Source organism: Geospiza fortis, unplaced genomic scaffold (genome assembly GCF_000277835.1).
Source record: "Geospiza fortis unplaced genomic scaffold, GeoFor_1.0 scaffold112, whole genome shotgun sequence".
In the NCBI taxonomy this organism is placed as follows: Eukaryota; Metazoa; Chordata; class Aves; order Passeriformes; family Thraupidae; genus Geospiza; species Geospiza fortis.
In genome coordinates this window covers 10539030-10552228 of record NW_005054298.1, presented here as the reverse complement: position 1 = coordinate 10552228, position 13199 = coordinate 10539030, and the positions used below count along the sequence as shown (strand labels likewise).

Here is a 13199-nt window from a genome sequence, read left to right as displayed (position 1 = left end):
GTTGTCCACACATACTATAGTAGTGTAAGTATCTGAACATGATGTGATCATTAATGAAAGCCAGCCAGCTTAATTTGGCTTAATTGTTGTGTTCTGAGGCTGAGAGGCTCTTTACCTCTCTACTTCTCTGCTGGATGTGTGCTGTTGAACTAAGTTGAACTGGCAGTGGCTTTACGGATCTGATCCATTCTGAATGGACTAAAGTATGTGCCTGTGTAATTATGGAACAGGCTTTCATGCTCAGCAGCTGGATGCTCTCATCTACACCTGTTAAAATACCTGTTCCTGAAGTATATTCAAATGCATTTTCTTAAAGTGGGAGGTCTAGATAATGCCAGCACATTGCTTAACTTATACTGCAGCTCTGTTCTTAAATTGTACTGAAATTGCTGACAGTGTTCTGTGTAGCAAAACTTGACTAGGCAAATTGGCTCTTTGATGTATGAAGGGCTTAAATAATTTCCTTTTAATAGTAATACTGAAAAAAAGTGGTGGAACTTAGTGGCTGACTGAATTATGAGAAGGTTTTGGGGAATTTAAATGTCACAGAAGTGAAAGAAAGAAGATAGACAAATACTGAGACTGTTTGACAGTAATTCTAAACACTGATCCCTTTCTTGTCAGTTTGTAGAAGACTATGAACCTACCAAGGCTGACAGCTACAGAAAGAAAGTAGTTCTGGATGGTGAAGAAGTTCAGATAGACATTCTGGACACAGCAGGACAGGAGGATTATGCAGCTATCAGAGATAACTATTTCCGCAGTGGGGAAGGGTTTCTTCTTGTCTTTTCAATAACAGAGCATGAATCCTTCACAGCAACAGCAGAGTTTCGGTGAGTAGTTTCTCTCCTAGGCAGGGGAAGTTATCCAGTTCCTATGTTGCTCTGACAACCCTGCCTAAAAGCTACAGCTTATTCTTTGTCTTTTACCATTTGATCAATAAAAGTGACGCCTGACCATTTTGCTCTCAGTAACTGGTAACCCAAACCACAGTATTCAGCCTCTGGCTTTAGTCATCTTTGTGCCTGCAACTTACCAAGTACACTATGCCAGCAGCAACTTCAGGCAAGTAACAGATTCTTGGACTCCTAAAACAGGCATATTCCAGCCAATTTTCAGTCTTCATGGATGTGAAGTTTAATTATCTTAGAACAGTACTTCTGGAATTAAGTCTGTCTTTTGGCCAGGTTTCAGACACAGTATTGCTTACTGCTAGAAGCAGGTGCTCTAAGGAAGGGAAGGATTAGCCTCCACTCTCAGGTATGGATTGGTGCCAAACAAGGGTTGGCAGCCAAACATTGCTATTGTAGGCAGACGTATTCCTAGAAAGACACAGGGTAGTAGTAAGCACTTCCATTTTTCTTCTTGGGATTAGCAGTTCTGATTAAAAATTGGCACTAGATTGACCACAGAAACTGCTTGTGTAGTATGGGGGGTAAATAGAAAAGGATTTAAACCACTTCTCTGGTTTTAGAATACATGTAGCCACATTCTTCAGGGCAAGTGTTCTAACTCTTTTTGATGATACCTGTTGCCTCAGTAGAAGGTAAACCAGAGATTGCCTGGAATAGCTATATAACTTGAAGGAAAACTTCCCAAAGCATAGGGAAAGTTTAGGAGTTCCTTATGCTTCTCAGAATAAAAGCTCTTTATCAGTCTGCCTTATGTTCCCTTTGCTTCAGTGGTACAAGGTTAACAGATACTAACTGGTAATGGAAGTGCTGTAACTGAGGACACTTCTAGGTTTTTCTTAAAGCTAAGGCAAACTCCCCTTGCACTCCAGAACTTACTATATCATACTCTTTCAACAGTACTGAATGACCACAGAATCTTTCATGAGGTATAAAAATACTGGTCCTTCCTCACATAATACTTCTATGACTTCTTTCTGCTTCAGAAGGCTGACAGTCATGGGACACACAAGCAGAGCTCAGTTTACTCTAACTGGAGCTCTGAAAGGAGCTAACAGTTCAACTGTTACAGGACTGCAAAACTGAGTACTAGGACTCTTCCTAATGTAAGATGGAAGAAAAGGTCAGGTAACACTCAAAGAACTCAAAGAAAATGAGACAAGTGGAAGCAATTGGGTTTGGCTTACGTGCCTAAGTGAAATATAATGTTAAACCCAAAGTTTAAGGTTTTGAATAGAAGACAGTAGGAGTATTTATTTTGGCCATTTGGTTTTTTTGTCAGACTTCTTTAACTAGGTTAACGGTGTGTTGGTTCAAGATTCCAGCACAGCAAGACAATGAAAAAGCAGTGCTAGCCCTGAAGATGGGCAAGAAGGGCCTAAGAGCTTTGTGATGCAGAATCTCCTACTTTTCAATGGTTCAGAAGTAAAACAAATAGTGAAATTAGTTAAACGGAATATTTAGGCTCGCATTCAAGAACCAGCTCCTTGGTCCAGGAAGGTGTGGAATGGGTAGTATGAGTCACCAGCATCCCAGGCCAAACTGCAGAGTGGTATTATTTACTGCAGATCAAAAGGCTCCAGAATCCTAATGCTGTGAAAAAGTTGAATGCTGAACAAACTATAGGCTTGTCTTTAAACCCTAGCTCTCCTGCTGATGCTATGCATTCAGTGTTTGCTTTCAGTGCCTCTTTAATCTGAAAATGTGTGAAGATGCAGTTAAATGCAACAGCAGATTGTCTGCTTCAGTGTTAATGCTATTTTAGAGTCTCGTGTACTCTCCATACATTGTTATTTTGTAAATGGAAAATGCAGGCATCTGAAGTAGTGTGGTGACTCGGTGAGATGAGAGGGTGTAGCACTGTGTTCATGCCTCGTTTAGCTCTTCTTCATAACTATTTAAAAATAGTTTAGAGTGGTAGAGTCCTTCCAGCATCCTAGATGGACAGCAGCTTGTGTCAGTCTGGTTTCAGCTTGTGTTTTACCCCAGTAAAGAACAGACTGAGACTGGTATGTAACATCACTCCATCTCCTTTCCTGGACGCTGGTACACCCTCTTAGCATGACAGGTTAATGCTGGCAGTTGAATATCCTCCTGGAGTCTGTGAAGGAGGAAGGTTGCTAGCATTTTAGTTCAGAATTGTATAGTAACTCTCTCCTTTGGGTAAAGTTTAGGTAGCCATTAGGAATGATCTCTGCCAGTTACTGGGCTGTTTGCAACCTACTGCCTTGGCAAAGACTTGGTGTTGCCCAGACCTATATAGAGATATGATGCAGACTGAATTAAAGATGGTGACTGAATGCCAAGGTGGAAGTTGGCAAACATGACACTTGTACTCTTTTCCTCATTCAAATGTGAACTCCTGCTGCCAGTTGCTCTTCTGCCATAGTCTTCTTCTTTCCTAGGGCCTGATTACTCACTAACTAAATAGTAAAACTGCCTTCCTGGAAGTGTGAGGCTTTCAGTAGTGTAAAGCCCATAGCATTACTATGCTAATCTTGGAATCATTTTAGAGTGTGTGTCCAACTGTTGGGAAATACCCAGTTGTAAGCACTAATAATGTGCAGACCACTTGATCCACTCCACATAAGTGTGAGAGTTTTGTTGCTACTACTAACACAGATATTTTTATTTTGAATACCTCATGCCTTAGGGAACAGATCCTGCGTGTGAAGGCTGAAGAGGATAAAATCCCTTTGCTGGTAGTGGGGAACAAATCTGACCTGGAGGAGCGCAGACAAGTGCCTGTAGAAGAGGCTCGAAGTAAGGCAGAAGAATGGGGGGTGCAGTACGTAGAAACCTCTGCCAAAACTCGGGCGAATGTAGATAAGGTAAGAGAAATGACATCTGCTCAATTAGATCATCACTACTCATTTAGTAGCTGATTCTTGCTGGGACAAAAGCAAGTCCACAGTTTGGTTTCTGAAGGCCTAGTTTATTAAAAAAATACCAAAACCCAATGAACTTACTGGAATGTGTGCATTTAGGCACATACCTAGCTTAAGGGAACCTGAGATCTGGAACAAGTTAATGCTATTGTCTTGTTTTAACTGTTTGTACCTGAACCAATAGTTTTTCAATAGTCCTTTGGGTAAATGGTTCTAAGGATTCCCTAAGTATGTTATTTTGTTTGGTAGGGTGTGTCCTTCTTATAGCACCAATAAATAACAAGCTATGGACAATTAGAAATTGTTCTCCCTTCCCTATAAAGCTACATGTAATGTGGTTAATCTTAAAAAATTTATTTTTGTTTTCTGCCAAGACTACTTTGAATTGTGAGAAGAACTTTTTGCTGTGTCCCTGTTCTGTTTTGACTTGTCCTTGGTAGTATAGGACAGTTATTCTGCTGATGTTTTCTTGCATAAACAGTGGTGGTGGGATATTCTAGAAGAGAAATGAATTATGACTATAGAGTGTTTGTCCTGTATAGAGGAAAAATCAATTTCAGTCATCCCCTTTATTTTGTTTGTAGTGAGGAGTTCTTGAAGAAAAGGGTGTCGTTTTACTTCACCAATTCATAGAAGATTATATGAAATTACTGTTTGCACCCTAAGGGCTCCAAATGTGTCTTACTAATATGCAATTGTTTAAAGATTACAAATTTTAAGCAGTTTTCTCTTTGGTTAAAGAACACTTGCAGCTAGCTATATTCTTCTAGACAGCTTCCTGTTCTTCTGTATTAGTTCACTAGTGGAAATGTTGGTGTGCAAATTGCTGGCAGGAACTCCTCTTGTCATTAAAACTGCAGTATATGAAACTCTTGAATTGAGACCTCTTGATTTAAAGAACGTGGCATAATTTCAGTTTGGTGAAGTCACCGTCAGTTGCATAAACTGGGTGATGCAGTGAAACATGAATATTTAGACTTGCTTTTTCCTGTAAGCATCTCATATTACTAATGAATGGCTAGCCTATTTTATATTTAGACTAGTCTTCTGATCAGCTGGGATTAACAGCAATGGAGCTGTGTGTCTGGAGTGTACTAGCATGGTGATCTAGATTTGCTGTTACAGGTCTTCACTGGCTAGCTCATGTGGCATACTGGTTGTCCTCTGTATAAGCACTGTTAGGTGCATTGTACAACAAGATATTTCTCTTTGTGGCGATTGTGTGTTAGTACTGTGGCAGAATAAAAAAAAATCTTAAGAGGGTTTTGAATTACAAACTTAGCTACTTATGATCAGTAGCATGGTCTTGTTTCCAAGTATCAAAGGCTTGAGAGTTCCCTGTTTGGAAAAAAACCACACTTTTGTTCTACACAGTGATGCTAAACTCTTACTCTGTAATAATAAAAATAATTTTTAAAAATAAAATTATTTTTAAATAATTCTAAAAATAGATACCCAATGACTGTACAGCAAAACAGCTCTTGCATCTTAAGTATTATTTACCTAGACATCAAGAATACAGGGGTGAAATTGCCTAAGTTTTGGACAAAAAAATTAGAAAGACATGAAAGGAAGCATGACTTTCTCTGAATTTTTCTTAGAACATAGTTTTGAGAATTTTTTGTGCCCTGTCACTTGAATGCTGCACCTTTGTAATTATAGACCAAGCAGAATAGTAACTGCATGGAAAATAATGAACTTGCTGCTTTCCATAGTTAACAGCAGTGGAAATGTTTGCTAGGCACAGACAAATGTTCTCATGAGCTCTGAATGCTGCTTTTGTGCAAGAATCGTATTTAATAAAAATCCCTTAAAACAGGACTGTTGAATTTTTTGATAGCCAGGTAAGATTGTGCAGTTTTTTGTCACTGCTTGACACACTCCGTAATTCTGATGTTGAGTTTGTCACCGGAATTTTTGTCTAGACTTACTTGTGCTGTGTTGAGTACCGTGTGGTTCTACATCTTTATTTGCTGCTGAATACAGTAGTTTTTATCTGCTTTCTGGTGGCTGATGTTGTTTAATCTTTCTTTGTTTTTCCCTCCTAGGTATTCTTTGATTTAATGAGAGAAATAAGAGCAAAGAAAATGTCAGAAAACAAAGACAAGAATGGCAAGAAAAGTGGCAAGAACAAGAAAAGCTTTAAAGAAAGATGTTGCTTACTGTGATGCTTTGGAACTGTAAATATCTATCTACAGGTGGCACGGATAAAATACCACTAAGGATATAGGGCTGGATTCATGAAAGGAAGTCTGTATTGACTCCCTTATCTTTTGCTTTGCATATCACACCTTCAAAATGTGAAAACAACTTTGCAACCATTTCCAGTATCCAACAAAACCTTTGCCTCCTTAAACTGAAATGGGCTCCATCTTCCAACTTTCAAAACTAGAAATAGTTTCAGAACTACAATCCTTCTGCTTGGTTACACAATGTACTTTTGTATTAACTTCCTTCTAACGTTTCTGTGTGTTTCTCTTGAACCTCTATTGGCCTTAACCAGCACAGCTGTTCAGGTTCAAACACTTTTTCCCGCTGTTGCTGCCCTCCTTGATGGTGCAAACTGCAGAAAGGCTAGATGACACCTAGTAAAGGGTTTGAATCTCCATCTTCTCTTAGGTGTCACTGATATTTCTTACACTGAAATCTGCTGACTTCCTCCCCATGCTCCATGTAAGAAATAGCAACTGACAGTTGAGAGTCAACTCAAACTTTCTTCTGTGTTCTGTTTAGTCAATACAGCATTCATGAATCAAGCCTACGGACTCAATTCAGACTTATTTAGGAAATGCAAAAATTGATATTTAAATACAGGCTAGATGCATTCCCTGCTGGGGTCTGTCTTCTCATCCTTAAATTAATGGTATGGGGTGAGAAAATGACTGTTAGCCTTTCTTCAAAAGGAATAGTATTATCACCATCTCCCTGAAAATGCTGTCCTGGGTTTCTTCCATGTATTGTCTTGACTCAGTTACACTCCACATCTGTCATCCTTCCCTTCCCTTGTACTGGAATAGTGGAAATAGGTGTTGATTTAATAATCAGTTATGTTTATATTGGAACACTTGTGATGATAATGTTGGAAAGTGAAAACATCTGCATCTGTCTCCTGTCTTGCTGTAGATGAAAATGCTGAGTAAGGGTGGGTTCCATCACACAATCATGACCTGGAATAGGTGAGGCATATATGTTACCTCTCAATGATTAGCTGGCTAGTGAGCTGTATGGTGTCAAAAAGCAAATGAAGTTAAGCAGTTGCCACATCTGTTATTTACTGTTAATTTTATATGTACTGTTTCTGATGCACAGCAACCTAGCACATGATGAGTTTTGCTGTCAGTTATGCAGTGGTGGTCATGTCTGTTCAACAAAAGCAGTCTAGAAGTGAAAAGTCAGTATTAGCAGGTTCTGTTGTCAGCTGAATGAAATGAACTTTCTGATGCAGTTTAAATGAAGTGCAGTTGCCAAAAATCTCTTCTGTCACTGTGGAAAAAACTCTCTTCTGGTGGTGGAGTTTTTCAATGAATTATGGCTATCTTCTGCACCCACGGAGTAGAGAAACATGAAGAGTAACTGTATCTTGCTGGTAACTGGATGCTTAAAACACAATTGCTTGGTGAAAGGTTGTTCAATGAAGCTCACTGCGGCACTAAATTAACTAATGGTGTTTCTTCCTGAGATGGAGTAGGGAATACTGTTCAGTACTTAGTGTGGTAATTTGAGGTTGAAAAATATTTTTTCACATGTACTAGATTGCTTTTGTGCGTTCTGTCTCTGAACATTGAAAAAAAGTAAGATGTGATCTATATCAGAACCTCTGTTGACCTGAGGTTTCACAGGGACTTATCACAAACTCATTGTCTTCCATCACTAGTTCATCTTGTCAGGCAACTCATTGGACTGGGGAAACTGTACTAAATAAAAGGTGCTGTAATCTTCATTCTTGTCAAATTAAATTCCTTCTTCATTACCCTTATCTTGCATGGGCAGACAGAGAGGTTAACCAGCTCTGGAAATGCTTCTCTGTGAACAGTATAATTATTTGTGAAGTTGGCTTTGTAATGCCCAATAGTGCAGAAACTGGAAGCCTGCTGGCTTACAGAACTTATCACTTGAGCTGTGTCACCTGTGTCTAAAGCCTAAGCACTGAACAGGACACTGGGAGCTGTAATACATCTAACAAAGTTTCCTATTGAACTTCCATGGATAAAAGTCCATTTCTGACTGTATATTGTCCATACAGGAAATGAATGTCCTCTTCTGGAGGAAGGCAACTCAGTTAGGTTTGGTTTTAGTTGAGACTTAAAGGTTAAGTCCTTAATTAACCTAAAGGATGAACAACAGTTGAGTTCACATTACAAGCTTATCTAGGTCAAGCCCCTCCAAGGCAGGTTGTGAAATGTGTATAACAAAATTAAATAAACTGTCCTTGCTGTATGAATAATGAATTCAGCAAAGCTCACAATGAGCAGCTCAGCTATGTTGTCTCAAGAGACTTGAATGCCTTGACCTTTGATCTCTATAGTCTTAAAGTACCTGACAGTATTTGATAGGACAGATGAATTTCTTCTCAGAACAGCAAGTTTCTCACTGGTGTTCTTACAGTCCATGTGCTGTTTTCACTCAGGTTATTTTTCTCCAACTGATAAAGCTATGCCACTGAGGTGGACTTCCTTGGAAGAAGGTGCTTGCTGTTTCATGGCTTCATGCTGCATCTCTTCAGTGTTCTGCTCTTGTCACCTGCTCCAGAAAGACTAGGCCTGGAGACTAAATAAAGCAGCGTTTAAGTTTTCCTCTTCTGTAGTTGCGACAAACTCAGTTTAACTTGCCAGTTGCAGCTGAAAACACAATAAACAAAGCAGCTACCTTGGAACAGTGGGCAGCAAGCTTTCTGACTTGTACCAGAAAGGCAGTAAAGCTGGTCCCCTGGACTGAAATCCTGCTGTCTCCACCTCATGGTGGAAGTGCCTGAATATGCCCTTCTGAATTGGGGCAATATGATTTGGGAGATCTTGAATGGCTTCCAGGTGTGCTTCACTAGACATCAATGGATATCACCAGCAGGTGGGTTGAGTGGAGTGAATATAACATGGCACAGCATCCTGTGAGCAGTGTGAATGGAGCTTTGAGTAACTGGAGGTCAGGTACATCAAATAAGGGATGACTTGGGCAGCAGGGGGTTCGTGGTTGCCTGCTGGCCCTGCTGTGTAGCTGAGGAGACTGAAGGCTGGATTGAAGCTGACGTGTTCTATCAGCCTTTGCACGTTGGGTAATTAAAAACCACGGCTTCTCTTTGTTGGTATAATGTGCTCTTAAATCATTCTGGAGCATGGCTGTAGGCAGGTAACTGCATATTTGCAGCTGGAGGTCATGCAAGACTTGACTATGCACTTGCACTTAAGCATTCAAGTATTATTCTTGCGCAATGGCTTAACACGAAGTCAGGGAACTGTTTACTGCTACGTGCAATCTTCCTTATGTGGCTTAGCTTCAAGTGCTCCAGTTTTCCTTCTGCTTTGAGCAGAGCAAACAAGCCCCTGTTATAACAAGGGCTAAGTCATTCTATGAAAAAAATACAGGACTCCAGGACTGCAACGGCAGACTTGACTCTTATAGAGGAGCATCTCTCCAGGTGGGAGTACAGATGCAGCATGAAGTGTGTTTTCAATGACTTGTGCCCTATGTGTTCTTATACAGACTGATACATCTCTACTGCAATTTCTAAGGGAACACTTGGCTTGATGAGGAGAAAGATGTATGCATACATTTACTGGGCATTAAACTTCAGTAAGATGTTGATAACCATCTGAAGTTCCAGTTGAGTCCTATCTGGTTTAAGTATAATGCTCACGAATACTTCAGGTCCGAGGTACAAAACTACAACCTGGAATGCAGTAAGAGGTATGTAGGGGGGATATGCATCTAACTAAATGCTCACCCAGAGCTTTTTTTAAAGTTTTTCAAAGCATTAACCCAGTTCTTAGGCCTGACAGGTCTATCAATTCTTGCTCAAAAAGAGGATACTGTTATCAGTTCAGCTCGGAGCTTATGTAGACAGAAGCTTTCTTTAATTGCTATAAGCATATGTTGCAGTGTTCACCTCCTGTTGACTTTATAGCTGGGAGAAGGAGGGAAGAGGAACAAATAAAAAGCTATGATTTTCACTGTAATCTCCACACTTCATGGAAATGGCAGGTGTTCCTCTTGGGAGGGGAAGGTGTTATCTCTAACACCAAGTGAGAAGTTTAGTGTAGAGGAAGTGATTGTGATTGCAAGACTTAATGAAACTGCCTCTAAACTATGTATGCTATACTATACAATGTAAATTCTTATTTTTTTCCTTACATAGCTTCAGAGCTTTGTCTCTAACTTGCACAAACATTTTTAATGTCTGTAAAACTGGTCACTTTTCATTATCATGCTAATACAACTGATTTGTATTACTATTGATAATAAAAAGAAAAAATGAGCTTCATATTTGTTTGTTATTGATTTTTACAGCATTCTAAAAGCATACCTAATCCCCAAATTCTTGAATGAGCCAGCCACTGATTTTCAGTGTTGGTAACTAGCCTTTCTATCAAATATGTAACAAGATTATATTGCAGACTATGGGAGGGAAGGAAGAGGTGACTCAGACACTCATCATTGGCTTTCTGGGAAGGCTATGCATGTTTTTCAGGACTGAATTGACATTGTTTGATTCCTTCACAGTTGATTTTCCAGAACTTAATTGGATCAGACAGCTTGTATCAACTATATGAACGACAGAGTTACTTTGTCTTTTCTTCAGACAGTCTTGAGCCTTTGAATAACAGAATAAGCAACACTGTGTGGAAAAAGTCGTCCTTAGTCTTTTGAGTGTGCCAGACTCATTCTCTGTGTAGGTTTGTGGTGAATGAACTGCAGGAGAGAAGCTGAGATGCTTCTGAGGCAGGATGGCTCAGGACAGACTCACTGCTCTCTAATGCCACTTAATTTGGAGTGGCAGAACAATGGGATTCAAAGTAAGCTTTCAGGCAGTTTCTGTCACCACTGCTGTATAAGTTGGAAATGGAACGTTCTCTAGCTGATGACTTCTGGCGAAAGACTACAGCAATTTACATAATCTTGTTTACATGGTGCTTGCCTGGTGTTTGCCCTGTGTTTCTGATTGCCACGGTGGTTTATGTTGCTCTCCTTCCCAGTGAAGTAACTTTTAAAATACTCTGTGGCAGAGAAAGGATATCATGGAAAGTGTCGTGTAGGAGGCAGGAGAGGGTTCTGAGCACACTTGTGTTACACTGCTATACCCAAAGCCCAGATTGGCACCTTCAGGTAGTCTGCAGATGCTTGTGAGGAGCAGGCCTGCCTTTGGTTGCAGCAGGATAAAACAGGAGGATGATGACTCGTACATAGCTTGGCTCCTGCCTTCGTGTTTGCCTGTATTCTGCCCCAACCAGAACATTTCAGTGTGGTTCTGTGAACTAAGTGCTGACAATTCCTGGGATGGCACAGACACCTCTTCCTGAGAACTGCTGGCTCCATCTTGTGGATTTAGGAGTTAGAAGCTCTGCTGTGGAGAGGGGCTGTTCAGCATGCTCAGATGAGCAGACAAGTTGCTGCTATTTATCTGCCACCTGAATTACATGTAGAAATCCACACTAGCTAGATTCTTCTGGTTTTGTTGCTTGGCTATATTATTGTCTCATGCTGTATGAGACTTTGTTCTAAAATTAAATTTTCCTTTTGCATGCAAATGCTAATGTTAAATCTTGCCTAAACATTGCTCTGTGCAGCAGAGCACCCAATTTCTCATGAGGATGGTGGATTTACGTTTTTTCTGGCATTAAACCAGTTTGCCTTGCAAGTGTAAGTTTGTTCTGCTTGCTGAGCACTGATTTGCATGCCTGAAAGAATACTTATTGTTCCCTGAGATGTGCAGTACTTCACTAAATGTTTTGTTTCTGTGGGTGACTGAAGATGCTGGGCTTTCTTTGAAATATAAAACCTTAATTTGGGGGCGGGGCAGAGAATATACTTTTTTTTTTTCTTGGCCCATGGTCTTTCCTCCCCCAAACTACTCAGTGGCTGTTATGGGAATACGATCTACTAGGGATATAGCAGCAAATGGCCCCTTAAGCATTGTAACTCCAAAGGGAGTTGGAACTAAAAAGTTGAGGTGAGACTAGGATCACATGCTCTGTACTTGCCTTCCTGATAGAGTTGATTAATCTCCAGAGTTTACAGTAAGTTCCCTTCAATGAGCTTTGTTACTTGGCTTTGAGGCAGAATCATGTTTTTGATATAATCAGAGTTTATGGAGTTTGTTTTTAAAGCCTAGCATTTGGGTATCGGAGGCTTTATGCATGTTAGCTTCATAGGCCAAATACCAGAATTCAAGGACAAACTTGTGCACACATGTAGCATTAAGAGACAAGGTAAGTTACTCCCTACTGTTTAATAGTGCTGTGTTTTTATTCTAGAAAGGAAAACACATACAACAAACTGAACCTGCTGTTTGGATGAGTGTTTCAACCTGTGGTCTGTAAGAGTGCTCTATAACATGATTACTCTCCCCACAAAATGATGGCATTACAATTCTATACTTGTAAACAAGGAAAACAACTGTGGACTGTTGGAAGGAGTAATTATCTGAAAAAATAGCCAAATTCTTCCTTGCTTCTAAATGAAAACCATCATGGTAACATTGCCCAAGATACCCTGCAGTTTTACTCCTAGAAATTTGGCTCTTCAGTTTTAAAAAGGCTGTTGAGAACCAGAGAGAGATGGTCCTGGTCAGACACAGACCTCCCTGACAGAAGTGTCTTTTCCTAGAATGTCAGGCTTCAGAAATCAGAAATTAAATTCTTGCTTGGAAGTTGGTGCTATGAAACCCCAAACCTATTAAGTTGCTGGAAAAATGCCTGCAGGATGGACTAGGTGTTTGGTTTTAATTTTCTAGTTTGTGCCCTGGTCATTGGTGTGGAAGAGCCTCTTTCACTGAGGGGTCTCTGCTTTCATTTCTCTGTAGCCTGCTTGAGGGGTTCAGACAGTTTCCTCAGTCTGCTTAGGTTCAGGCAGCTTAATAAAATATGAGCCCTTCTTTTCCTTTCACTCCTGGTGACTGCACCCCAATTAGGTGCTGAGCAGTGTCACTGTGTGACAGGTACTTGCATCCCCAGCTATGGTTGGCTGCATCATTCCAGCTCTGAAGAATGCAGGACAACAGAATTAATCACTATGGGAAGAACAACTACTCACAGAAGGACTGTGAGCACTAGGAGAGCTGGATGCTTCAGACTTTGCTAATGAAAGCTGCTTCCTACCTGAAGAACAGCAGCAGAATATGTGATTCACCTACTTTTGCAGTCAGGTTAGAACTTTCTAATGTGGTACCTTGAGTAAATCTGCTTGAATG

At 40.2% G+C, this 13199-nt stretch overlaps 1 protein-coding gene across 3 annotated transcripts in view; it reads left to right on the top strand.

The window, feature by feature from the left end:
• RALB (RAS like proto-oncogene B) overlaps positions 1-10274 on the top strand; it is a 47425-nt gene extending 37151 nt beyond the window's left edge. For all 3 annotated transcript variants that reach the window (XM_005415770.2, XM_031056514.1, XM_014306930.2), the window contains 3 exons: positions 625-833; positions 3565-3742; positions 5848-10274. In XM_005415770.2, the coding sequence (XP_005415827.1) occupies positions 625-833; positions 3565-3742; positions 5848-5967 (507 nt within the window). In that variant the 3' untranslated portion in view covers positions 5968-10274. The remainder of the gene's footprint in view (positions 1-624; positions 834-3564; positions 3743-5847) is intronic.
• Positions 10275-13199: the final 2925 nt, after the last annotated feature.